Genomic DNA, 27,930 nt, shown 5'->3' on the forward strand with positions numbered 1-27,930 from the left:
GTCCACAGCAGGGGAGAAAAAAAAAACGAACCAGCCCATAATTATAGTCTCATCAATACTTTAAGTGTAAAGGGTAAACCTCACTTAAATAAAACCTAATGCCTTGATTACTGGAGTCACGAAACATAGGGTTGATTAAAGCAGCATTCCTGCTGTGAAAATTCAGACATATTGTCCTTTGCTCAGGCAATAATCACTTTATTGAAGGCAACCGAGCTTAGTTTAAACACGTGAATTGCTAGACTTGAAATTACACTGTTGAGAGGGTAAATGAGGATAAATGCTGGAGAACAATTTGGCAAACGTGAAAGAGCTGAACGTGCACCTGCCCTATGACCAGGTGATTCCATTTCTAACTATTTCTAGATCAGTGCTTCTCAACTAAGAGCAATTTTGCTCCCCGGGAGACATTTGGCAATGTCTGGAGACGTATTTTGGTTATCAAAACCGAAGGGTGCTATTGGGCGCCTGGGTGGCTCAGTCGGTTAAGCGTCTGACTCTCGATTTCCGCTCAGGGCATGATCTCGAGGTTTGTGGGTTCGAGCCCTGCATCGGGCTCTGCGCTGATGGCACGGAGCCTGCTTGGGATCCTGCCCCTCCCCTGCTTGTGTGCGCTCCTCTCTCTCGCTCTCTCTCTCTCTCTCTCAAAATAAATAAATAAACTTAAAAAAAAAAACAACTGAAGTGTGCTACTAGGATCTAATGCCTAAAAGCTAGGGATGCTGCTTAACATCCAACAATGCACAGACAACAAATACTTATCTGTCCTAAAAGGTCAATAGTGCTGAGCGTGAGAAACCCTGCTCTAGATATATCAGTATGCATTTGCTGCAAGTAACAGAAAATCTGACTGGTAGAGTCTTAAATCATAAGGATTTTTATTCTTTGCTTAACAAAAGTCCAGAGCAGGGCTTGGCAGACTATGGTAATGTGGACCAGTCAGCTCACTGCCTGTTTCTGTAATAATTTCATTTGAACACAACCATGCTCGTTCATTTATGCATTATTTCTGGCTGCTTTTGTGCTATAACAGCAGAGTTAAATAGTTGCAACAGAGGGGCGCCTGGGTGGCGCAGTCGGTTAAGCGACCGACTTCAGCCAGGTCACGATCTCACGGTCTGTGAGTTCGAGCCCCGCGTCAGGCTCTGGGCTGATGGCTCGGAGCCTGGAGCCTGTTTCCGATTCTGTGTCTCCCTCTCTCTCTGCCCCTCCCCCGTTCATGCTCTGTCTCTCTCTGTCCCAAAAATTAAAAAAAAAAAAAAAAAAAACGTTAAAAAAAAAAAATAGTTGCAACAGAAATCGTATGGCCTGCAAAGTCTAAAATATTACCATCTATCTGGCCCTTTATAGAAAAAGTGTGTCGACCCGTGATCCAGAGAAAGGCAAGCTCAGGGTTGGGTTTGTAGTGCAAGTTTTCATTAAGGATCAGGCTATGCCTATATTTCTGCTCCGTCACCCTTAGAATGTTGGTTTTAGTCCTCGGGCTTATTTGTCTCATGGCAGCAAGATGGCTGCCACAGATCCAGATATCACATGTGTACCGGGTTGAATAGTGTCTTCACAAGTTCTCACAAATTCATCTCCATCTAGAAGCTGCGAATTCAACCTTCTTGGAAGATAGGTTCTTTGCAAATGTAAACAAGTTAAAATGAGGTCGTACGGAATTAGGGCAGGTCCTAATCCAATGACTGGCTTCCTTGTAAAAAGATGGAAATTTGGGAAATGGCTATGTAAAAATGGAGGCAGAGAGTGGAGCGATGCTGGCACAAATCAAGGAATACCAAGGAATGCTGGAAACCACCAGAAGCTAGGAGACAAGCAAGGAAAGATTCTTCCCTGGAGACTTGGGAGGCATAGTGTACTGTCTCATGATCCAAAATGGCCCCTTGAATTCCCACAACACTTCTACATTCCCAGAATTACCACTTAACACTTTCACATACATTTTATTGACCAGAATAACAATCACATGGCCACATCTAGCTACATGGGATGCTGGGAATTGTAGTCTTTTAGCTAGGCAGCCATGTGCCTAGCTAATATATGAGTTGTGTTACTAAAAAGGAAGGGAAGAACAGATGGTCGCTTAAGGTCTTTGCCTCGCCATCATTGCCTTAGGCCAGGGGTTGGCAACCTATGGCCTGCAGGCCAAATTCAGTCTTCCGTCTGTTTTTCTTTTTTTAATGAAATGTGTATTGAATAATTATAGATTCACGTGCAATTATAGAAATAATATAGGCAAATCCCTTCTACACTTTGCCCAGTATCTGCCAAAGGTAAGGATATATGGCAAAATTCTAGTATAATACCATAGCCAGGATATGGACATTGATGTGATCCGCTGATCTTATTCAGATTTCCCGTTTTACTTGCACTTGTGTGTTTGTATATGTGTGCACATAAGTTCTGTACAATTTAATCACCTGTGCAGGTTCATGTATCCATCGTTATCGTAAAGCTACTGATTCCATGGTATGGATGTGCCGTAATTTGTTAAATTATTCGCTCATCAAAGAACATCTGGGTTGTTTCCAGTTTGAGGCTCTGGGCAATAAAATTACTATGAACATTCACGTACAGGTGTTTGTGTGAATATAAGTTTTCATTTTCTGGGATAAATGCCCAGGAATCCAATTATTGGGTCATGTGATAGTTGTATATCTAGTTTTCTAAGAATCTACCAAACTGTTTCCAGCATAGGGGGGCCATTTTATATGCCCACCAGCAATGGGTGAGTGATCTCAGTTTCTCTGCATCCTCTCCAGCATTTGGTGTCGTCACTATTTTGTGTTTTAGCCATGCCGACAGGTGTGTGGTGATATCGCATTGTGGTTTTAATTTGCTTTTGCCTAATGGCAAATGATGTTACCCATTTTTACATATGCCTATCTGCTATTTGTATATCTTCATTGGTGACTTCATCTATTTTTGTCAATAAAGTTTTATTGGAACACACTCAACCGTTGATATATCGTCCGTGTCTGTTCTTACACTCTAACAGCGGAATTGAGCACGTGTGACGGAAGCTGTATGACCTGTGAGCCTAAAATATTTACTTTTTTGCCTTTTACCGGACGGTCTTGCCAAACTCTGCCTTAGACAAATTATGATTTATTCCTTGTGGCTGGGCACAGAATATTCAAGCAAAATCAGGACTTTATTGGCAAGGAAGAAGGAAGAAATGATGGTATTTGCTACACTAAATAAGCCCACCAGTGGAGCTCAAATATGTTCATGCAGCGTTGTTTGAAATAAACAAAATTTAGAAGAAACAAAAATATCCCCAAAAGGAGAGTGGGTAAATGAAATGTGATAGACTCATGCTTACGGATATTGAATACTTGTACGCACAAACTAGATGTATAGATAGATGTATTTGAAAAACAATCTTGGGTATCACTCTCAACACTTAAGAAATGCCAAGGGTTTGGGGAGCTGTAAGGCAGGAACCATGGAGGAAGACCAAATGTATATTAGAAATCTATTTTGATCATCTCAATGACAAAATATAATTTTTTCACAGAAATCACAATATCACAGTGGTGCCTGGGTGGCTCAGTCGGTTAAGCGTCCAACTTTGGCTCAGGTCATGATCTCACTGTTTATGGGTTCGAGCCCCACATCAGGCTCTGTGCTGACAGCTTGGAGCCTGGAGCCTGCTTCAGCTTCTGTGTCTTCCTCTCTCTCTCTGCCCCTCCCCCGCTCCTGCTCACTCTCTCTGTCTCTCTGTCTCTCTCTCACAAATAAATAAACATTTAAAAAATAAACCACAATATCACAGTCATGGTGTATAATTCTTTGTATACATTGTTGGATTTGATTTGCTAACATTTTGTTGAGGACTTTTTTCTCTATGTTCATGAGAGAGAAATTAATCTGTAGTTTTCTTTTCTGGTGGTGACTTTGTCTGGTTTTGGTATTAGGGTAATGCTGGCCTCACAAAAAAATTAAAAAGTATTCCCTCTCCTCTGCTTCTGTCCTCTGAAATAGATTGGAGAGAATTGGTATAATTTATTCCTCAAGTGTATGGTAGAATTCACCAGTGATCCCATCTGGGCCTGGTGCTTTCTGTTCTAGAAGGTTATTCATTATTGATTCAATTTCTTTAATAGACACAGGCCTATTCAGATCATCTATTTCTTCTTGTATGAGCTTTGGCAGATGGTACCTCTCAGGGAATTGGTCCTTCTCATGTATTATCAAATTTGTGGGCATGAAGTTGTTCATAATACTCCTTTATATCTCCATGAGATCTGTAATGATATCCCCTATCGTTTTTGATATTAGTAATTCACACCTTCTCTTTTTTCTTAGTTGGCTTGGTTAGAGGCTTAACAATGTTATTGATCTTTTCAAAGCATCAGCTTTGGATATCATCAATTTTCTCTATTGATTTCCTGTTCTCAATTTTCATTCAATTCTGTTCTAATTCTTATTATTTCTTTTTCTTCTGCTTACTTAATTTAATTTGCTCTTCTTTTTCTAGTTTCCTAAAGTGGAAACATAGATTATGGATGTTATATCTTTTTTCTTTTCTAATCTATGTATTCAATGCTATTAATTTTCCTCTCAGCACTGTTTTCCCTGCACCCCACAAATTTTGATAAGTTGACTTTTTATTTAGTTCAAAACATTTTAAATTTTTTCTTGAGATTTCTTCTTCATGTGCTATTTAGAAGTGTGTTTAATCTTCACACATTTTGGGGATTTTCCAACTATCTTTCTGTTATTGATTTTATTTTAATTCCATTTAATTTTAATTCCATTGTAGTCTGAAAACAGATATTGTATACTATCTATTCTTTACAGTTCTAAAGGTGTTTTTTTATGGCCCAGAGTGTGGTCTGTCTTGGTGAAAGTTTCAGATAAGCTTGAAAAGGATGTATATTCTGCTGTTGTTGGATGAAGTTGTCTATAAATGTCAGTTACATCCAGTTGACTGATGGTGTTGTTGAGTTCAGTTATGTCCTTACGATTTTATGCCTGCTGATCTCTGTTTCTAATAGAGGGGTGTTGACATCTCCAACTATGGTAGTGGATTCATCTATTTCTCCTTGCAATTCTATTGATTTTTGCCATGCATAGTTTGAGGCTGTCAAATACAAGGCACCTACAAGTTAAGGATTGTCACCTTCTTGGAGAATTGACCCCTTTATCATTATACATAATGCCCCCTGTATCCCTGATAACTTTTTTCCTCTGAAGTCTGCTCTGACATTAATATAGCTACTCCTGTTTTCTTCTGAGTGGTGCTAACATAGTATATTTTTCTCCACCCATTTACTTTTAATCTAGATGTGTCTATATTTAAAGTGGGCTTCTTGTAGACAATGTATAGGTGGGTCTTGTTTTTTTAAATCCACTATGATAATTTCTGTCTTTTAATTAGTGCATTTGGACCATTGATGTTCAAAGCAATTATTGCTACAGTTGGGTTAATAGCTACCGTATTTGTTACTATTTCCTATTGGCTGCCCTTTTTCTTTGTTCTAGCTTTGTCTTCCACTCTTTCCGCCTTTTGTGGTTTTCACTGGTTGTTGTATATTTCTCTCTTTTCTTAGTCTATCAGTTACACACCTTTTAAAACTGTTTGTAGTGCTCGAGTTAGAGTTTTCAATACACGTTCACAACTAATCCAAGCCCACTTTCAGATAACAGTATACCACTTTGTGGTGACGTGAGTACCCTATCATAACAGAGTAACCCTAATTCCTCCTTCCCATCCTTGTATCATTGCTGTCGTTCCACTATATATAAACACACATAGGTATATATACATAAGATATATATATATGTAAGCATTCATACATAATTGAATACACTGTTGTTATTATTTTTTTTTTTTAATTTTTTTTTTCAACGTTTATTTATTTTTGGGACAGAGAGAGACAGAGCATGAACGGGGGAGGGACAGAGAGAGAGGGAGACACAGAATCGGAAACAGGCTCCAGGCTCTGAGCCATCAGCCCAGAGCCTGACGCGGGGCTCGAACTCACGGACCGTGAGATCGTGACCTGGCTGAAGTCGGACGCTTAACCGACTGCGCCACCCAGGCGCCCCTGTTGTTATTATTTTGAACAAACTTATCTGTTGGATCAATTAGGAATAAGAAAAATAGTATTTTTGTTTTACTTAAAAATTTTTTAATTATTTATTTATTTTAGAGAGAGACAGGGTGTGAGCAGGGGAGGGGCAGAGAGAGAGGGAGACACAGAATCAGGCTCCAGGCTCCAGGCTCTGAGCAAGCTGTCAGCACAGAGCCCGACGCGGGACTCGAACCCACAGACCGGGAGATCATGACCTGAGCCGAAGTCGGACGCTTAACCGACTGTGTCACCCAGATGCCCCCAAAATAGTTTTTATTTTGCTTTCACTTACTCCTTTGATGCTCTTCCTTTTTTTCTGTCTATCTCAGTTTCTGACCTGTTATCATTTTCCTGCTCCCTAAACACCTTTCAATGTTTCTTGCAGCGCAGACTTACTGGCACAAAATCTCCCAAGTTTTGTTTGCCTGAGAAAGTCTTTATTTCTCTTCACTTTGGAAGGATAATTTTGTAGGGAACAGAATTCTAGGTTGATGGATTCTTTTCCTCTCAATGTATCCAATATTCCACTTGTCCTATTATTCAATACAGTCTACTTCCTTCTTGTTTGCATGGTTTCTGAGAAGTCAGATGTAATTCTTTGTTACTCTCTAGGTGAGGTATATTTTTCTCCCGCTCTGGCTTCTTTCAGGATTTTTTCCCTTTATTTTTGATTTTCTGTAGTTTGAAAGGGATACGTCTAGGTATAGATTTGGGGGCTTTTTTTTTTTTTTTTTTTTCCTGCTTGGAGTTCTCCCAGCTTCCTGGAGCTGTGGTTTGATGTCTGACATTAATCTGGGGGAACATCCTCAGTCATCATTGTTTCAAACATTTCTTCTGTTCTTTACTCTTTTCATTCCTCCCCGGTGTTCCCATGATGCATATGTTACACCTTTTGTAGTGCCCCCACGGTCTTTTGATCTTCTGTTCTGTGTTTTCTCAGTCTTTGTTTTCTTTCCTTTTCAGTTTTGGAAGTTTCTGTTGAGAGACACCCCCCCCCCCCCCAAGCTCAGAGGGTTTTTCCTCAGCTGTGCCCCATCTACTAATAAGCCCATCAAAGACATTCTCCATTTCCGTTTCCGTTTTCGATCTCTAGCATTTCTTTTTGGTTCTTTCCTAGGATTGCCAGCTCCCTGCGTTCATTGCCCATCTGCTCTGGTGCGCTGTCTGCTTTATCCGAGGGCTTTGCAGCGCATGAACCCTTGCTGTTTTAAGCTCCTGGTCAGATAATTCCAGCATCTCTGCCATGTCTGGGCCTGATGATTGTTTCAGCTCTGCAAATTGTGTGTGTGCGTGTCTCATTTAGTATGCTTTATGATGTCTTCTTGATAGTATCACGTACCGTACCAAGTAAAAGGAACTGCTGTAAATAGACCTTTGGTAATGTGGTGGTGAGGTGGGTGTGGGAGGCAGGAGCATTCCATAGTCCTGTGATCAGGGCCATCTTTAAGTGGACCTCTACCTATATAACGCGAATTTCGTGTGTTTCTTAGTTTTTTCTTTCCCCTGCGGTGGGACAGGATGGCTGGAGTGGGCTGGAATTTCCTTCTCCCGTGGGGAAGGCTGGAGCTAACTGGATTTGGGTATTTCCCTTTCCCAGATCAGTTAGGCTCTTGTTAACTAGCTTCTCCTGAGGGCAGGTCTTGTTAAGAAGAACAGAGTAGTGTTGCAAAGATGATTCTTTCCTTCCTCTCCGCTGGAAGCGAGAGGAGACTTTTCCCCCCACCCACCTATCTGTTGTGAGAACTGGCTCAAGCTCCTGGAGGAAAAACTCCAAAAAGGTTGGGCCCCTTCTGTGACTACGTCCCTCTGGAGCTTTTCACTCTCAGCCTTGTCCTCGCTGAGTCTCCAGCAGTTTGTCGATTGCAGTTCAGGATTTCCTCCCCCGGCATTGGTTTCAACTTGTGAGTCTGCTTTGGTAAGCTGAGACTCCCTGTATTTGTCTGTTTCCACTCTTGGCGCCAGTGAGTTTTCTCTGCGTCCTCACCTCTGCTACAGATCTGAGAAGAGTTGACGATTTTTCAGTCTGTTCAGGTTTTTACTTGATGTTAGGACAGAGTAGAGACTTCCAAGCTCCTAACACGCAGAAGTGAAACTCAACCTAAAATATCTTAAGTAATACAGAACCTAACTCAGTCTGGAGAAGGAGGAAGAAGGAGAGGAAGGCTTCTCGGAGGAAGTGTCCTCTAAAACAAAACCTGGCAGGAGTGAGGCAAGTGTCAGCGACAGGGGATGAGAGTTTCAGGCAAGAGAGAGCACAAGGTAGTGGGAGGCTGGAAGAGTCTGAGATGATCAGAGCTTAGAGACGGAAGGGAAAGTGTCCAGAGATCGGGCTGCAGAGATGGGCTAGAGTCAGACTGCAGGAGGTCTTAGATGGCATTGTCCTTGGAGAAATCTTGTGAAACCAGACATTAAGATTCACAACAATGACACATCTCCAAAGAATGCAGGCACATTATAGACATTCCTGACTTCACCCTCATGACAGCTCCTGAGATGTCCATCTGCAAAGTGCTTTGAAGGAATCCTCAGCCGCTTAGGGCACTTTGCTGCTGTTAAGTGCTCATATAAATCGTAACTTATTGGCTCAAATGTTTGATTTCCTATTTTTCTTTCCATTTGTGTGTCACCTGTAATTAGGGTTCCAAAGTGCTCTGTGCACCAAAGTGCTCAGAGTGATTTTTCTATTGAAACAGAAAGGAGAGGAGGCTCCTCTCTTTAGCACAGTGGCAAGTGGAATAGACCAGGCAACTCCTTCTATCTCCTGTGCAAGCACTTGGGGCGAGATTTATGAGGCTTATAGTGACATCTCTCACTTCCTTCTTATAGGAGTGAATTCATCTTTCTCTCTGCTGCTGTGTGTGTGTGTGTGTGTGTGTGTGTGTGTGTGCATATCTTTATTGTAGCCTCATCCGTAACACAAGTTTTTATTGAGCATTTACCATGTGTGGTCACAAACCTCAGAAATACCTTCTGCCCTCTCCTAGCTCCATCATTCATGGATTCATTTGTTTATTCATTCATTCCTTCAACCAACGAACCAACATTTTTTTAATGTTCATTTATTTTTTATTTTTTTTAATGTTTATTTATTTTTGACAGAGAGAGAGAGAGAGAGAGAGAGAGACAGAGCATGAGCGGGGGAGAGGCAGACAGAGAGGGAGACACAGAATCAGAAGCAGGCTCCAGGCTCTGAGCAAGCTGTCAGCACAGAGCCCGACACGGGGCTCGAACGCACAGACCGGGAGATCATGCCCTGAGCCGAAGTCGGACGCTCAACCGACTGAGCCACCCAGGCACCCCATGAACCAACAATTATTGAACACATCCTAGGAACCAGGCTCTGTGCTAGGAACGAACAACTGGACGTGGTTCCCACTCTCAGGGAGCCTATATTCTGATGGGAGAGATGTACAAACATGTAAATAATAAAACAATTAACCCATTAAGGTAAGGGCCAATTTCAGGGATAGAGAAACTTGTGTGTGGATGTGTTACTTGGATGAGGCACACAGGGACGGCTTGTCTGAGGAGGTCACCTTTAAGCTGAGAGCTGAAGGGCAAAGCCACACCGAGGAGTGATGTGGAAAGAGTATTTGAGAAGACACAAGTATGTGTAAAGGCCCTGGGGGTGGAAAAAGGCTTACCTTCTTCAGACCACAAACAGGTTTAAATGGGAAGGTGTAAAATACACAGCAAGCCCTCGTACACTACCGGTAGGGATGTAAAATAGTGCATCCACTTTGAAAAAACCGCATGGGAGTTTCTCAAATGATTAAACACGATTTTAAAGGACTTAACCCAATAAGGGCGCCCGGCTGGCTCAGCCTGAGGATTCTATGCTACTTCTTGATCTTGGGGTCGTGAGTTCAAGCTGCACACTGGGTATAGAGAGTACTTAACATGGATAAATAAATTAAAACTTAAAAAAAAATTTTAATGACTTAACCTAACAGTCCAAGGGTATAGCCAAGAAAAATGAAAACACGTGCCTACACAAACACCTGGAATGAATGTTCGTCGCAGCATATTCACAATCGCCAAGGGGTAGAAGCAACCCAGATGTCCGTGAATGGATGAATGAATACATAAAATGTGGTCTATGCATACAATGAAATATTATTCCACCATTAAAAGGAACGGCATGCTAATAGACACTACAACATGGTTGAACCTCGAAAACATGATGCTCTGAATGAAACCAGTTGCAAAGGACCACACATCATATGATTCCATTTATGTGAAATGTCCAGAAGAGAGAAATCTATATAGAAAGTGGAATTATGCTTGGCTAGGAAAGATTGAGGGGTGATGGCCAAAGAAAGTGGTTTTTTTTTCTGGGGTGGTGAAAACATTCTAAAACGTAGTGATGGGGTGCCTTTTCTGACTCAGTCAGAAAAGCATGTGACTCTTGATCTCTAGGTTGTGAGTTTGAGCCCCATGTTGGGTGTAGGGATTACTTAAAAGTAAAATTCTTTTTTTATTTTTTTTTATATATTTTGTTTAACGTTTATTTATTTTTGAGACAGAGAGAGACAGAGCATGAACGGGGGAGGGTCAGAGAGAGGGAGACACAGAATCTGAAACAGGCTCCAGGCTCTGAGCTGTCAACACAGAGCCCGACGCGGGGCTCGAACTCGCGGACCGCGAGATCATGACCTGAGCCGAAGTCGGCCGCTTAGCCGACTGAGCCACCCAGGCGCCCCAAAAGTAAAATTCTTAAAAAAATAAAATGTAGTGATGGTTACACATATCTGTGAATATTCTAAAAGCCATTGAACTGCATTCTTCAGATGGGTGAATTGTACAGCATGTGAATTGTATCTCAATAAAGCTGTTTTCAAAAAGGATTTTTATTTGTTATTTTAAGAACATGGAGGCACCTCAAGGTGTTTTAAATGAGGGTGTCCCGATTTGACTCACTTTTACAAAAGTGGCAGCTGTGTGATTCATTGCCAGGATCGAGAATGGAGGTGGGGAGGGGCGCTTGGGTGGCTTAGTCAGTTGAGGGTCAGACTTCGGCTCAGGTCCTGATTTCATGGTTCGTGAGTTTGAGCCCTGCATTGGGCTCGCTGCTGTCAGGGTAGAGCCTGCTTTGGATCCCCTGTCCTCCTCTCTCTCTGCCCCTCCCCCACTTATTCTCTTTCTCTCTCTCTCTCTCTCTCTGTCTCTCTCACTCACTCAAAAAGTGAATAAACATTAAAAAAAAAAAGAGGGGTGCCTGAGTGGCTCAGTCAGTTAAGCGTCCAACTTTGGCTCAGGTCATGATCTCATGGCTTCGAGCCCCATATCGGGCTCTGTGCTGACAGCTCAGAGCCTGGAGCCTGCTTTGGATTCTGTGTCTCCCTCTCTCTATGCCCCTTCCCTGCTCCTGCTCTCTCTCCCTCGATCTCTCTCTCTCTCTCTCTCTCTCAAAAATAAATAAACATTAAAAAAAATTAAAAGTAAAAAGAATGGAGGTGGGGAGACCAGTTAGGAGTGACTTCGGTGGTCCAGGTGCAATGTCAGGGTCTTGGACTTAGGGCTGCCAGATTTGGTGAATAACAATGCAGAACACCTAGTTAAATTTGAATTTCAGATAAGCAAAGGACTATTTTTAGTATAAGTATGCCCCCCCCAAATATTGCATGGGGCATATTCATAATAAAAAGTTCTTTGCTGATCTCAAATTCAAATTCAAATTTTGCACCATCATACAAAAAAAATTCATTGTGTGTCTGGTATCCCAGTTGAATCGGGCGTCCCGTATGTTATTGGGCAACCCTACCTGCACTAGGCTGGTGGGAGAGATGGAGAAAAGCAGACAGATTCAATATGTATTGTGAACGTACACTTGTCAGGCTTTGCTAATGTGAGAACCAGGTTCCTGGTTCTAAAGCACTGGGGTAGCAGCGCAGTTGGCTGAGATAGGACAAACTTGATTGGAGTTGCGAAGAAACAAGTTGGGAGAAACGATTTGGAATTAAAAAATAATTTTGGGGTGCTCCTTTCCTTGGAGGAGTCAGGGTCAAAGTCAGGCTAAGAACAAGAGTATCTTCGTGTGCGTCCAGAGTGCGGCAGCTCCAGGAAAAACTCGTGCTTTGTCTTAGCACGCTGCTTCTTAAACGGGCAGACGAGGAGATCGGCTCTTGGAGCCTCAGAGTCTGAGTTGGAGTGAGAACACCCATCTCGCAGACCAACGTCACCACCTCTTCCTTGTGTGCCAGCGATGGCTGAGCGAAGCATCTCTGATGAGCTGAATTCCCAAGAGACAGAAAAGGGGACCCAAAGACGGAACCTGCTCCTTCTCCGGGAGAAGGTAACGTTTCAGAGGGAGGGGCTTGGGAACCAGGCTGGGGAGATTAGGGGCAGATTGGAGGAGGCTTCAACAAAAGCAGGAGGGGATGGAGGAGAGAGCGAGAGAGATGGGGAGTGGTGTCCATATGGGACAACTTCCTTTTGAATGACTAAGTCTGTAGCTAGCAGCTGACACTGAATCCCGTCTGTGCAGCCTTTTGAAGAAAGGAATTATCCGTGGGGGGATTCTCAAGAACAAGCAAATTGTCTCTTGCTACAGATCGCTTTTCTTTTTTTAAAGACCAAAGTTTTATTTTTCTCCCATGGAATTTTATATTTTGTTGATTGCGAGGGCATAAAATAGCAATAAAGGGCAATAATGCCCGTAGCGATACATCAGGGTCATTGTTGACTTTCAGAATGGCTGCATCTGATGTTTTTGTTGATGTGTCTAAACAATACACTTTGAATTATAATTGTTGCCTTGTATCACTTTTCATGTTAATCTCCTGGTGTTCCTCACACACTAATGATCCCAAATGAGGTGTGATTCTCCAGTCCTGCTCACGAGAGCTAAGGAGGTATCCTAATGTAAGTTAAAGGGGGTTTGGGGGTGCCTGGGTGGCTCAGTCGGCTGAGCGTCTGACTTCGGCTCAGGTCACGATCTCGTGGTTCGTGAGTTCGAGCCCCATGTCGTGCTCTGTGCTGACAGCTCAGAGCCTGCTTCAGATTCTGTGTCCCCCTCTCTCTCCACCCCACCCCTGCTTGTGCTCTCTGTCTTTCAAAAATGAATAAACATAAAACAAAATTTAAAAAAAAAAAGCTAAAGGGAGTTCTGTCATGGATTGTTCAAGAACGAACTACGTCTGGGTTCGAAGCCTACCGAATGCAATTTATGCTTTTAACAAAAAATCTTTATTCTTTAAGAAAGTGGAACGTGTTGCTAATAATTAGAAATCAAGATAGTCATTGTCAGATGATCCGGACTAAGATCCAGCAGGTGGGTGCAGCAGAGTACTGTCTAGATGGGCATCCACGCTCCAGCTTGGGACAGTCTACACCTGGCTCACCTGCCTCATTTCTGTCTCCTGGAGTCATCTGTAGGCATTTGGGTCTGTGGTCACGGAAGGCTTTCTGCGGTAGGCTGAATGATAGCCCCCAAAGATAGCCAGGTCCTAATCCCTGGAACCTGTGAATGTTATCTTGGATGGCAAAAAAGATTTTGCAGATGTGTCCAAATTAAGGCTCTTGAGCAGAAGAGGATCCTGGATTATCCAGATATGCCTTCTGTGATCACAAGTATCCTTATGAGAGGGAGGCAGAGGGTGACCTGAACCCAGAGACAGAAGGTAGATACCGGCTGAAGCAAAAATGCTATGCTGCTGGCTTTTGAAGGTGGAGGCAGGAACCACAAGCCCAGGAATGCAGCTCTGGAAGCTGGGAAGAGCAATGAAACAGAATTTCCAATGGGGGAAGCATGGTCCTGCCCACACCTTGGTTTCAGCGCTGTGAAACTGCTTTTGGACTCTGGCCTCTAGAACTTCACCTTGGTAGTCCAGTGTGGGACTGGCCTGAGGAGGGCAAATGAGACAGGACGTACTTGGGGGAAAGATGGTGGCCATTTTCCCCGCCACCTTTCTGTGGCTCTGGCAGACCTGAGCTTGGGTTTCGAGGGGGACACACAGCATATTGACAGTGGGCAGTAAAAGACTCTGATGGCATGAGAGGCATGAAGACTGGATTCCTAAAGTCTCCCTTCCGTGATAGTCTTGTAGATTTTTAGTTTGGCCCAGTATCCCTCCCTACCCGTTCTGTTTTGGGGAACTCTGCCTCCTCATTTCAGAGAGTCCTGGAAAGTGAGCCGTTGCGACCCCTAACTCTTCAAAGGCCAGGAACCAGGCCATTCTGATGAATACTGGTTCTCTGATCGGAAGGTACTGAGAGGGATTGTGAAAACATGCATTGTTGGAGTTGTACCCCCAGAGTTTCTGACTCAGTAATTCTAGGCTGAGAATTTGCATTCCGTACAAGTTCCCAGGTGATGCTGGGTTGAGGGACCACACTGAGAACCCTTGCTCTCAGAATTTGAGTCTTAGAAGACAGAAGACAGGTGGTGAGATCATCCAAAACAGGTGGTTCATGGCTTCCTCTAATGAAACTCCTGAATCTGATCTGATTCTGGGTATTCTGAGGATATGGTTATTTGTTTGTTTGTTTGTTTTAACTTTGTGAGCCATCCCGAGCTCCATTGCTTTTTGCTTAAGCTAGTAAGACTTGCAACCAAAGAATTTTAATGGACTGAACTTGCAAGGAACACTAGATCTAGAAACAGGTGGGTCACACGGAACACCAGACCTGTAGAGCGTAGGTTAGACGTAATCTCTATTGGACACCAGACCTGTAGAACGTAGGTTAGACGTAATCTCTATTGGACACCAGACCTGTAGAGCGTAGGTTAGACGTAATCTCTATTGGCCAAGACTTAATAATATGGATTGTAGCCAGCCTTTACTTAATGTCTACTGTGTGCCTTATGGGCGCTAGGAGTCCTATAAACCACTACCAACCTTTCAGTCACTCTGAACGGAATATATTTTTATTTTTCATTTGAGGAAATGAGAGGCCCAGGAATTTACTGTTGAAAAAAAAACAGAATCAACATACATATTGTCAGTGAACTCGGCAATGCTGAATGGAGCACGGTATCTTCCTTTCTTTTGGCAGATTTTCTCCCCCCCCACCCCACTTTCTCTGGGTGACTAATGGCCCCATTAGCCTGCCTGCATCATCGACCCTGTAAAAATTCTTTTAAAAAGGCAAGAGGAAACCATGATTTTTTTAAATTGTTTTGTCTTAAATATTAGATGTTCTGTAAACTCCAGAGCTATCAGAAAAGCCATATGTGGGTTTTGACTCACGAACAGATAATCAAAACAAACTTGACCCTTGGAATTTCATATGGAAAATAGTATGAGGCAGGACGTAAGCTAAAGTTTCTGAAGAAAACAGCTCCTTGTTTTTATTACAAAAAGAATCCTCACTGGACTCATATGCCCCACACCACAACCTCTTGACTCACCTTTTGCTTCGTCATTGCTTAGTAATAGGCTTTGTGCACGGGTCACTGGACAGTCCCTCCTGTTTGCTGCATAGGGTAGTTCTTGCTTTTTGCCCGAGAGCATCTCTGCTCCCCTGGTCTGGGACATTGGTAACAGCCCATTTTCTTAAACTCCCCTTCCATTGGAAGCAGGAGACTACGAAAAAACTCTTTCCTTAACGTTCCTCTAATAGAGGATGGCTGAGTGAATCCAGTCTCCCTTCTTCCATTTCTGATCTTTTGGGAGGACCATCCAGAGGGGTCGTCTTCAAAAGGCTGCTTGGATGATCTCAGTGGGATGGAGTGTAAGTTGTGCACAGCAGGACCAACTCAAGATGGTCTTTGGATTAGCTGTCCCTCCTTCCTGTTTATTCCTTTCTTGGTACCCCACTCCTATTTTCCAGAAGCACTTCAACAAACAACTAGCTGCCTGCAAGCCCAGGTCTCAGGCTCTGTTTTCTAGGGGGATCCAGGCTAGGCTAACCTTCACTGTAGGAAGTTAGAATATACAGATAAAAACACTAACCCATAATCCTGCCCTCTAGAGAGCTCTTCTCTTTTGAGTGTATATTCTTCTTAAAAGCATACACACTTTAAATTTTTTTTTTTTAATGTTTATTTTTCAGAGAGAGACAGTGTGAGCAGGGGAGAGGCAGAGAGAAAGAGAGAGAGAGGGAGACACAGAATCTCACTCAGGCTCCAGGCCCTGAGCTGTCAGCACAGGGCCAGACGTGGGGCTCGAACCCATGAACTGTGAGATCATGACCTGAGGCGACGTAGGATGCTTAACGGATTGAACCACCCAGGTGCCCGAAATGCACATACACTTAGTAAGCAGTACTGGGATCATACTGTATTATGTTTGTCCTGGCTTTCTTTCACTTGCTAGGTTATATTTTCAGGTGATTAAATTTTCTCCATGTGATATTTAATAGCTGCACAGTATTTCATCGATGCATTATTTATAGAGCAGCTACTATGTCCCAGGCATAGTTTTGAGTGCTGAAGACTTAGCAGTGAACGAAGATCTCTGCTCTTGCGGAGCTGACACTCTAGTTAGGATCTTTCTTACATCCTAATGGGGCAAAACTTATTTAATCAATGGCCTATTGTCAGTTACTTCGATCGCTTCTGCTTTTCAGTATTAGAAAACAATGCTTTGGTGTACATCCTTGAAGGTATTCTTTGAATTCATCCTCCATTTTCTTCTCTTAGGATAAACTCGTAGAAATGAAGTTGCTGGAAGAAAGCAGATGTGAGTAAATGAGGTGCTGGGATTCCCACCTAGATGTCTGTCTGATTCTGGAGCTCAGGCTGTTGATAACCATGCTGTTAATTTCCCTGCATTGAAAAATCATGGTAATTAGCCAATGGTTCCTAGCTGGCTTATGATTTAAAGAGGTCAGGTCTGGAGTTAAAATACATATATATATATATATATATATATATATATATATTTTTTTTTTTTTTTTTTAATATGTATAATCAGAATCCTTGGTCTGCACATCACCAGCTGTGTGATTTTTTTTTTCTTTTTTTCTTTTTTGGCTCTGTTTCTTCATCTGTAAAGCCAGGACAATAGTTCTCATCCAGAGGGGTTGTTAGTAAATATTCATTGAATGCCTACTAATCTCCAGACTCCAAGCTAAGAATGGGCAGTCCAGTAGGAAAGGGAGATATTATAATTACACAGGGGCACCTGGGTGGCTCAGGGGGTCGGGTGCCCACTTGATTTCTGCTCAGGTCCTCATCTCAGGGTTAGTGGGATGGTGCCCCGCCTCAGGCTCTAAGCGCTGACAGCTGGGAGCCTGCATGAGCTTCTCTCCCTCTCGCCTTGTCTCCCCCCCCCCCCCCCCACCGTGCGTGAGTGTGCGTGCCCTCGTTCTCTCTCAAAATAAATACATAAACTAAAAAAAAAAAAAATTACACAAATACAAAATTACAAACTGTTCTGTGTTATGAGAAGTATGGGATGCTGTAGGAATGAATAACCAGGTGACCCCGTTTTGGGTGGAGGGGGAAGGAGTTTAAGTCAGGTGGGAGCTGAGCTATGAAAGATGTATAGGCCTTAACTAGGTCAAGGGGGAAGCAAAATTCCCGGAGAAGGAAACAGCAGTTACAAAGCATTTGGAAGATGGAATGCGATTGTATGTGCCTTCCTTTCCTATCTCCCTTGTAGTTCCTTCTGGAAATGTCTCTTAGATCTTCCCAGGGCTGGTTTCTCTTCTCCTTTAGCTCTTAGTGCGGATGACATCTCCGAGATGCCCTCCCTGAACATCCCTGTAAAGTCAACCGCCCCCATCCCCAGAGCCTCATTTTTCCTTTATTTCCTTAACAGTTACCACTGATTCAAACCTTCCTGTTCATGTGTGGAAGGTCTCCTCCCCCTCTTACCCCCCCCCAACTTGAAACCCCAAGAGAGGAGGGATATTGCGGGGTTTTAGGATTTAAATGCTGAATCCTCAGCTCCTGGCATCTAGTAGTTGCTCAATTGCATGTTCGATGAATGAAGAAACGGTGCTTGGGGTCAAGTCCGCGCTTGACAAAGGCGCCAGGCGGGAAGCGGAGAGGCTGGGCGCCCGGGTCCCGCCTCTGGGCTCGGCCTGGGGCAGCGCGAGCCACCTCTGCCGGGGACCGCTCGAGGGGCGCGCCGGGGGCGGGGCCGCCCACCCGGAACTCGGGTGCGGCGGCGGCGCGGGTTTCCGGCCGCGGCGGACACTTCCCGCGGAGGGACTGTCCCGTGGCAGCCGGCGGGCCGAGAGCGACGCGGAGGGCGGGGAGCGGCGGAGGCGATGGACGACCACAGCCTGGACGAGTTCCGCCGGCGCTGGCAGGAGGAGCTGGCGCAGGCCCAGGCGCTCAGGAAGCGGCGGCGGCCCGAGACTGCAGAGCGGCGGCCGCGGCGGCCCGAAGTGGCTCTGGGGCGCGGCGAGCAGGCCTCGGGGTACCTGGCGCTGGCCCAGGGCCTCCTGGAGGGCGCGGGGCGGCCCCCGGCTCCGCGGGCGACCCGGGCCGAGAGGCAGGACGCGGCGAGCCGCTCCCGCTCCCCTCCGGCCCGCGAGGCCGCGGGGGGCGGGGAGCAGCTGGTGGACCAGCTCATCCGAGACCTGGTGAGTGGCTTCAGCCTCCTGCCGAGGTCCGGGCCTGCCCCGGCCACACACCCCTGCAACGAAATGGAAAGTAACTGCCACCCGGGGTCTGTGCATGCATAGAGTATCTCTGGAAGTGGTAGTTTCCACCATGGGTGACTTTGTTTTCCCATCTTGGTAGTAGTGTCTGCAGACCTTTTTTGGATACCACTACTGGGGTGGGGGCGTTGTTATCGTAAACCTAATGGGTAGAAGTCAGGGATACTCCCGAACATCTTGCGTGTATAGACAGCGCCCAGAAGAAAACGATCCAGCCCCCAGTGTCAGTATCAGCTGGCGAACTCCTGCTCTTCAAGAACTCCTGTAACTTAACAAGGGTTGCCTTTAGGGAGGCAAGAGGTCTCAGGACGGTTAGGAAGCAATTCTTTTTATTCTGTAGAATGTAAGTATTACTCATTTTTTCCCAATTGCACATGTATTCATAAAGCAGGAAAGGAAAAATCCTTTGGGCACTACCATTGGCATGGAGGTTCTTTCTCGTTTTGTGCACATGGATCCTTTCGGAGGATCTGCAGAGAAGCTGGGGACCCTCTCTCCCCTAAAGAAGGCCCCCTTTACGAAGTTGGCATGGTCAGGATCACCTGAAACACATCCATGGTTAAGGGTTACGGCAATACAGCAGGTTTTAGTGGTTCAACTTAAATTAGGCTTAAGCCTTCTACAGTCTCCCAGTTTAGAGTAATTCTGTAATTAGCAAAAGCTGTTTTGAGAAAAAAATGGTTTATTTAACAGTTCTATTCAAATAACGTTAATAGCTATTGGGGTTTTCACCAAGTTTCTGGTCCTGTGCTCTGCCTGTCTCTAAGTTGAGAGAAGCTGTGTGTGTGTGTGTGTGTGTGTGTGTGTGTGTGTGTGTGTGTGTGTGTGTGTTATGTGAATTACAAGCTCTCCTTTAATGTGAACAATTCTCGTATATATGAAAATTCTTGCTGGCGTCACTTCTGCTTCTGTAAGAAGTGGGTCATCACTAAGGAAGTCTGGCAGATGTAAAAATAATCTTTGAATGCCTTGGTAAGGTGGTTTAGCACCAGATGAGTTGGTCAGGCCAGTCCAGATCTATGCAGAAGTTATTCCCTGGGAAATAGATTTGTAGACTAAGGCAAGACCAGCCCATGGAGGTAGAGAGAAACAGGAAAGTGGATTGTTAGGACCGAGGCACGGTTGGGGGCCTGCCAGTTAAAATCCAACCTACTGAATGTGGCAGTGTCTTCAGGCTTCATAAGAATCCTGGGAAGTACCTGTTGTTAGTCTCCTTTTATGAATGAGGATGTTCAAAAACGTTTTGTGTTCCAGGGATACCTAGATGATAAGTTCTGGGGATTAAATTTGGATCCAGGTCTCTTGGACTCTAAATTTCACCAGCTAGGAGTTTTGCAAACCTGACTGAGTGTAGGAATCCCTTTTGCTTTATTAAAAGACAGGTTCTGGTCTGTACCTAGACCTGCCTAATCAATATCCAGAGAGGAGGCTTCTAGAAATGTGATGTTTGAGATGGTCAGGCAATTTTGAGACCTTGTTCTCTGCTGCACAGTTTCTTTTGGTTTACTGTCTTGACTCTTAAAGGCTTTCTAGCCCTAATACTTCTGAGGGATAGGCATTGATACCAAAAATAGTGGAGCCCTAAATGAAGTGTTCTAGAAATGGAGGGGGCCTGCCTACTGTAGGATCCCAGGGGCGTACTGGCATCAGAGTTTATTTAAAAAAAAAAAAAGCCTGCCCTGGAATGCATGCCCATGATCTCCTCTGTCGCCAGAATCCCCACATCAGGTACTGCTGGGCTCTACATCCTATGAACATGCAACCTTCAGGGCGCTTTTTTTTTTTTAAAGTACTTTAAAATACTATAAATAAAATTACGGCTATAAATAAAATTACTCGCTTTCTCCTTAGTTCTGCTTTAAGGGTTTAAAGACCTTCTTCAGTTCTCCCAACAACCCTCTTCCGTGGCTATTATTAGCCCCATTTGACAGATGAGCATTAAGAAAGTAATTGAGGGGCGCCTGGGTGGCTCAGTCGGTTAAGCGTCCGACTTCAGCTCAGGTCACGATCTCACGGTCCATGAGTTCGAGCCCCGCGTCGGGCTCTGGGCTGATGGCTCAGAGCCTGGAGCCTGCTTCCGATTCTGTGTCTCCCTCTCTCTCTGCCCCTCCCCCGTTCATGCTCTGTCTCTCTCTGTCTCAAAAATAAAATAAACGTTAAAAAAAAAAAAAAAAAGTAATTGATTTTCAGGGGCAGTCAACCCACTCAGTATCTTAATGTGAGAAATGATGGTAACCTTTATAGAAAAGGCTTCGATTCCTAGATCAGTGATTGTAAGCCCCAAAGCCCAGAGGTCAAGCAGATAATGCAAAGGAGTGAGGTAGCCTAGGTATGGCTTATTCCCTCCTTTTTCCTAGTTCATCGGGTGTCTTGTTAGGTATCTTTTCCAGGTTCCAGTCATATACCTGTAATGCTTCGATTCATGATGGCTAGCTTTTTTTCTTTTTCTTTAATTTATCTACTCTGTATACCCAACTTGGGGCTCAAACTCACAACCCTAAGACCAAGAGTCACATGTTCCACCAGCTGAACCAGCCAGACATCCCATGATGGCTATCATTCTTTTTGTCACATTAAATATTAAACATGACTGTGTAGAAATGACTTTCATGATATCCCTAAAAAATACTTAAATGTTTTTTCAAAGCCTTGTCCTCGTCTTGGTCTTGTTTTTCTCCTTTTGAAAGTTTTTTCAGGGGTGCCTAGGTGACTCAGTTGGTTAAGCATTTTGATACCTCAGTCTCACGACTGACTCATCATAGCCGTGAGGTCGTGCCCAGCATCGTGCTCTGTGCTGACAGTGTGGAGCCTGCTTGGGATCCTCTCTCTCCTCTTTCTCTCTCTGCCCCTCCCCTCCTCATCATACGTGCTCTCTCTAAATCATTCAATGTTTTTTTCTTTAAATCAAACCCTGCATAAAATCATAAATGTACAAGTTGGTGAGTTATCACGGGCGTACACATCCATGTAAACAGCACCCAGATTTCAGAACAGCATTGTCAGCTCGTCGGAACCCCCAGCGTGTTCTCTTCTTTCACTCTCCCCTGACTTCTAACACTTTATTTTAATTTTGTCTGTTTTTGAACTATAAGTAGAATCCTACATCTCCTGTGTCTGGTTCTAGCACGTAGCATCATGTGTGAGATTCATCCCTATGAACATGTCCTGTTTTATTCTGTTGATGGGCATTCTTGATAAGTAGTTCACCAGACAGTTTGGGACTGTTGGGGGTAGTGCTGTGAATGCTTTGCATATCTTTTGGAATATGCGTACCCATTTTTCTTGGGTACACACCTAATCGTGGAATTGCTGGGTCATAGGTATGCAGATGTTCAGCCTTAGTAGCCACTGGCAAACAATTTTCCAAGGTAGTTACAGTGGTTTTCCTGCCTGATAATAAGTGTGTAGATTATGGTATTTCACTTTCTTCTTTGCCATAAATATAACCGCATCTAACTGAGATGATGTATGGCAACTGAACTTGACCTCCACGTGAGTGAGATGAGAAAGTGACAATTTGGGGAATACACACTGTAGCTGGGCTAAAGGTGGGAGCCACTGCCCATGTCAACTAGTTGTTTCCTTGTGGGAATGTGGTCCCAGTGTGGCCGCCTTCAGACTTTTTGTAATTGGGAATGTTTATTTTTATGTGGACTCTGTCCGTTTTTGCAACACAACAAACACCCAAGACTTTGGCCTAAGACACCGGTATTTAGCTCAGGGCACCTGGGTGGCTCAGTCTGTTGAGTGTGCAACTCTTGATTTTGACTCAGGTCATGGACTCACGGTTTGTGAGAGCAAGCCCCGTATCGGGCTCTGTGCTAACAGTGCAGAGCCTGCTTGGAATTCTCTCATTCTCTCTCTCTCTCTCTCTCTCTCTCTCTCTCTCTCTCTCCTCCTCCTCCTCCTCCTCCTCCTCCTCCCCCTCCTCCCCCTCCTCCCCCTCCTCCTCCTCCTCCCCCTCCTCCCCTGCTTCCTCTCTATCTCTCTCTCAAAAATAAATAAAAATTAAAAAAAATCACAGAGCATTAAAAAACAAAACAAAACCAAAAACACACACCAGTATTTAGCTCACCATTTTGCAAAGTGGCAATTTGGGCCGGGCATGGGTGGGTTCACTCAGATGTCTAAGGTTAGCTGCTGGTTAGCCAGGTAGCTTCGCTTTGGGGGGCTGGCTAGTTGTTGAGTACGTGTGCATTCGTTATAGGTCTCATCATCCAACAGGTGAGCCCTGGGTGGGCCTTCTCAGAGCTCTTAGAGCAAGAGGAGGGCACGTTGTAATGCCCAAGTGCTTTCAAAGTCTCTGGCCAGGTCATCCTTGTTACTGTCACGTTGGCCAAAGCAAGCCATATGGCCAAGTCTGGAGTTCACGTGGAGTCACCCGGTGCCTGGATACAGGGAGGAATGAACGAAGCAGAGGCCATTAATGCCCTCTATCACTCAAATCCTTCCTGTTTGTAATTGTTGGTAAGGAATACAAAAAAAATGTAAGTACTAACACTGTGGGTTAAATGAAACCTGTGGGCCAGGTCTGCCTTGGGTTAGGAGTTTGTGATCCTTGCCTTTGTTTTCCAAAGAATCCTTATTTGATCCATGCCTGGCTCCTGAAAAGGAAGATTTAGTTCCGTTTGAGACGCCCCAGAAACTGACAGGTTGATCCAGTTGACGTGACAGAGAAGGAAAAATCCGGTGCCGCCTCCTCACACCCCCTCTCGCCGGGCACTGCCCCGCCACCTTCGGTGCGCTCTGTCGTGCCAGCCCACCCCGCCGTACCTCACCTGACGCAGCCTCTTTCACTTCAGAGTTCTCAGTATCCTCACTGGAGTGAGAGCCAGCTAGTAAGTTAGCAGTCGGGAGTCTTTGCCTTCGGAGGAATTAGGCGAACAGCACTGCCTGACGGTGTCGGGCTGGGTGTCGGCCAGACCTTCGACGGACAAGCACAGCTGAGCTAAAAAGTCTTGAGCTGCATCTTCACTTGTGAAGCTTTAAGTAACGGCCCTGAGAAGCCGTGTGCTTTTAGGTGATGAATGGGAACATCTGAACTGTCTTTTTAGTTTAGGGTTTTTTAACTGGTGAAAGAAATGCTACGGCCCTGGACAGAATTTCAGAGGCAGTAGGCACTCTTTTTTTCTTCCATTTCTCTCTCCGTTACCTCCAACTTCTCCATGGTCATGGGGCACTTGAGCAAAATTGCAAGTATGCTTCTTTCTTGGAATCTGTGATGTCCAGTTGCTTGGTCCTGTTTCTATTTAGGTGATATGTCCGGCTTGGAGCCACAAGGAATCAGCGCCAAACTCAAAGTGGCTTCAGAAACCCAAACTGGAATCTCTTGACTCAAATAACTGAAAATTCCAGGTGGTGGTGGTTGGTCTGGGTGCTTAGATGATGCACCTGGAAATCTCTGCGGTCCTGCTTTCCTTTTTTGTTTGTTTGTTTACTTATTTAGAGAGAAAGAGTGCGTGAGTGTGGGAGAGGGGCAGAAAGAGAGGGAGAGAGAGAATCCCAAGCAGACTCCACCCTGAGCGTGGAGCCCTCCACAGGGCTCCATCTCACAACTGTGAGATCATGACTGAGCTGAAATCAAGAGTCATACACTTAACCGACTGAGTCACCCAGGCGCCCCCTCTTTTTGTCTCTGTTCACAGGAAGATTCTCCCCTCCTTGAAATAAAATGACTACCAGCAGCTCCAGTCTTACCTTCTGTTTGCTTCTAACAGGAGAAAGAGAGCATCTGTTTTCTGTAGAAGTTACGAACTTAAATTCCCATTGGTCCAGACTGGATCATGTGTTCATCCTCAGGCCGGTCACGGGCTCAAGTTGGCCAGGCTTGTGTCCGCTGCCCACTCCTGATGATCAGGGCGGAGGGGTCAGCCTCACTGAACCATGTAGTCCAAGTGTGGCAGTCAGGTGGTTTCCTAAGAGAAGAGGGAGTGAATTTTGGGCAGGAAACAGCAGAGACAACAGATATCCATCTTAGGTGGGGTTTGGAACAGCCCTAACTATGAGAATGTATGTGTTTTCTAATCGCCAAACGTATTGATCACCTGGGGGCTGGGGAATCAATAGTAAACAGAATGGACAGTCTCTGACCCGAGAAGCCCGTAGTCTTGCTTCTTTTAACCGAAAGCATGGCATTAATGAAAGCTATAGGCCTGGTTACGGGTCTAGGCTCCGGAGTCAGGCGGACCCATGTTCAAATTCAGACTCTGCTAACTGCCTGTTTGACGTTGGACAAGTTAACTTACTCTGCCTTACTTATCAAATGAGGATGATGCTAATGCCTGTCTGGTGAAGAGACTGTGAAACAAAACCTGGAATGTCCTAGCACAAAGCCTGGCATGCAGTGAGCAGCCAACAAATTCAAGCTGGTCCTGTTATTTAAAAAACTTTTTTTTAATGTTTGTTTATTTTTGAGAGAGAGAGAGAGCATGAGCAGGGGAGGGGCAGAGAGAGAGGAAGGCACAGTATCTGAGGCAGGTTCCAGGCTCTTGAGATGTCAGCACAGAGCCCCATGCAGGGCTTGAACTCACAAACCGCGAGATCATGACCTGAGCCAAAGTCGGACACTTAACCGACTTTGAGCCACCCAGGCACCCCAAAGCTGGTCCTATTAGTATCATTACTATTGCAGGAGAGTTCACTCTGCTCACTTCCTCTTTGCTAAGACTTCTCACCGATCAGCCCCTGCCACCCTCCTCCTTGGATTGGGAGTCCCTGGAGGGCAGGGCCTCCTGTCTTACTCCTGTCCCCTCACCTCTAGTACTCCGTGCAGTAGGGGCCCCAACTACATTTGTTGCATTGAAATAACCTGGGCAGAATTCCTGCTCCCAACAGCAGTGTTACAGAGAGGCTCTAGGGTTGTTAGAACCCCTGGGAATGTTCAAACGTTCTTCAAGTTAAGATTGGGGTTTTCAAGCCTGATAAAGTTTTAATAGTGCTGGCTGATCTGTATTGTTCACCATGTCAGTATTTGGTTTGTCAGAACCTACAGCTTTGCTGTCAGCAAGATCAGTTTGATGGCTTAGCTTCCTTCTGCTTTTAAGTTAGCAATGAGTGAGGAAAGTTGCTAATCTGCACTGAGGCAAACAATTGGGTGTAAACTCCTGACCTGGTTGAGCTGGGACAGCTTCCCTTCCTCTTTGCTGCCCTCTGTCTTCTCTTTAATGTTCACCTTGGGTTCTGTCTCTTGCGTTAACTCTTCTCTGATCTCTCCAGCCCAGATTTCTCTTCCTTCTTTGTTCCCTCAATGGAAAAATTCTTACTATCCATGCGATTCATTTTTTTTTCCTGTTATGGATTAGGAGGTCTCTGCTTGGGCACCCTTTGAAATGGCCTCTGTGTATACCAGAACAACTTGTAACGTAGGTCATTTCTTCATTGGAAGATTCTGTTGGTGGAAGCAGCTTGGGCTTTATTCATTCATTCCACAAATATTTATTAAGTGGCTTCTTAGTACCAGGCACTGTTCTAGGCATGGAAGTTACAGCCACGAACAAGACCGAAAGGATCCATACCCTTATACAACTTACGTTCTGGAGAGAGGTAGACAATGAACAAATAATTGTCAGATAATGGTCTGGAGAAAAATTAAGCAAGTAGGAGGAATCGAGTGTGTAAGTTTTGGGAGAGAGGCTATAATTTTATTATTTTTTTTTAATGTTTATTTATTTTTGAGACAGAGAGAGACAGAGCATGAGCAGGGGAGGGGCAGAGAGAAAGGGAGACACAGAATCTGAAACAGGCTCCAGGCTCCGAGCCGTCAGCACAGAGCCTGATGCGGGGCTCGAACTCACGAACTGTGAGATCATGACCTGAGCCGAAGTCGGACGCTTAACCGACTGAGCCACCCAGGCGCCCCGAGAGGCTATAATTTTAAATAGCACTGTTCAAGAAGGCCTTCCTGAAGACTCACGCTTCGTGGAAGGAGATGAGGAAGCAAGCGTGAAGAGATCTGGGGGAGGGGATTCTCGGCAGAGAACAGCAAATGTGGAGGTTTTGTGGTGGCCAAGGTCGGCTGGCCTTGTGGCCTGTGTGACCTATGGAATTTAAAATTCTTAATCTTTTTTGGGGCACTTGGGTGGCTCAGTTGGTTAAGTGTCTGACTTTGGCTGAGGTCATGATCTCCCGGTTCATGAGTTTGAGCCCCGCATCGGACTCTCTTTTGTCAACATAGAGCCAGCTTCGGATCTTCTGTCTTTATCTCCCTCTCTCTGTCTCTCTGTCTCTGTCTCTGTCTCTCTCTCTCTCTCTCTCTCTCTCTGCCCTTCCCCAGCTCATTCTCTCTCTCTCTCTCTCTCTCTCTCTCTAAATAAACTTTAAGGATGTTATTTTTTTATTTTTTTAATCCTTTTCCAACAAGGGCCTCCCCTGTTTTGTTTTACGTGGGGCTCCACAGATTATATAGCCAATCCTGATGGTAGGAACGTCCTTGGAGTGGTTAGGACACTTGACATGAAACTATTTGCTCTTCTCACAAATGAATCCATGTGCACACTGGTCCAAGTTTCTGACTAGGGAGCTGCCCCTTCACCTGTCTTACCTCCTTTCTGGGTCCTTAAGCTCCGATCCCGGTTTATTTAATTTTTTTTTAAATTCGTATTTATTTTAAGAGAGTGAGAGTGAGCAGGGGAGGTGCAGAGAGGGTGAGAGAGCGAGAATCCCAAACAGGCTCCATGCCCAGCATGCAGGGCCCGATGCGATGCTCGAATTCACAAACTGTTGAGATCATGACCTGAGCCGAGATCTAGAGTCGGATGCTTAACCGACTGAGCCACCCACGAGCCCCAGATTCCAGTTTAAACTGCGACTTTGAAGGCAGAGCTCCCGCCTCTCTTGCCTCCCACCGGCTTCTTTTGCTGCCACGCCAAGCGCTCGCTCCCGGTCCTTTAGATTGGCATTTTCTGCCTCCGTCCCTTGCCAGAGTGCCCAGCCGAATCCTACCAGTAGGTGGTGAATGAGAATTGTCCTTGAAGTTGGAAAGCCTGTTTAAAAAAAAAAAAGTCCCTCGGACCTTAGTCGTGTGTCTGCTGTGTGCAAGGCAGCGTGCCGCTTAGACCGTGCAGTGTTACGTTTCTGTCTCCACGCATACAGTCGACAGAAACCTAAACATTTTTTGCCCTTTCTCCTCGAGAGGTACGGGGATTAGGTTAAATGTGAAGAGATAACTTGGCTTTTTGTGGACTGTTCTGGAGCTTAACCACTCCTTGCCCGGCTTCTTTGGAGAAATGCTTCTCAAGTTCTAAATAGCTGACTTCCTAATGAACTTTGGAATACCTTCGGGGACCGT

At 44.9% G+C, this 27,930-nt stretch overlaps 1 protein-coding gene across 3 annotated transcripts in view; it reads left to right on the forward strand.

The window, feature by feature from the left end:
• Positions 1 to 27,930, forward strand: part of FBXW8 (F-box and WD repeat domain containing 8) — a 142,106-nt gene that overhangs the window by 5,707 nt on the left and 108,469 nt on the right. Inside the window, exon 1 of one of the 3 annotated variants that reach the window (XM_019467337.2) lies at positions 18,172 to 18,566. The exons of 1 other annotated variant lie outside the window; for it this stretch is intronic. In XM_019467337.2, the coding sequence (XP_019322882.2) occupies positions 18,249 to 18,566 (318 nt within the window). In that variant the 5' untranslated portion in view covers positions 18,172 to 18,248. Of the gene's footprint in view, positions 1 to 18,171; positions 18,567 to 27,930 lie in introns of those variants that run through there. One more of the 3 variants, XM_019467339.2, reaches the window with a different exon arrangement.

Source organism: Panthera pardus, unplaced genomic scaffold, assembly GCF_024362965.1.
Source record: "Panthera pardus isolate Hobbes unplaced genomic scaffold, ASM2436296v1 HiC_scaffold_15, whole genome shotgun sequence".
Classification (NCBI taxonomy): domain Eukaryota; kingdom Metazoa; phylum Chordata; class Mammalia; order Carnivora; family Felidae; genus Panthera; species Panthera pardus.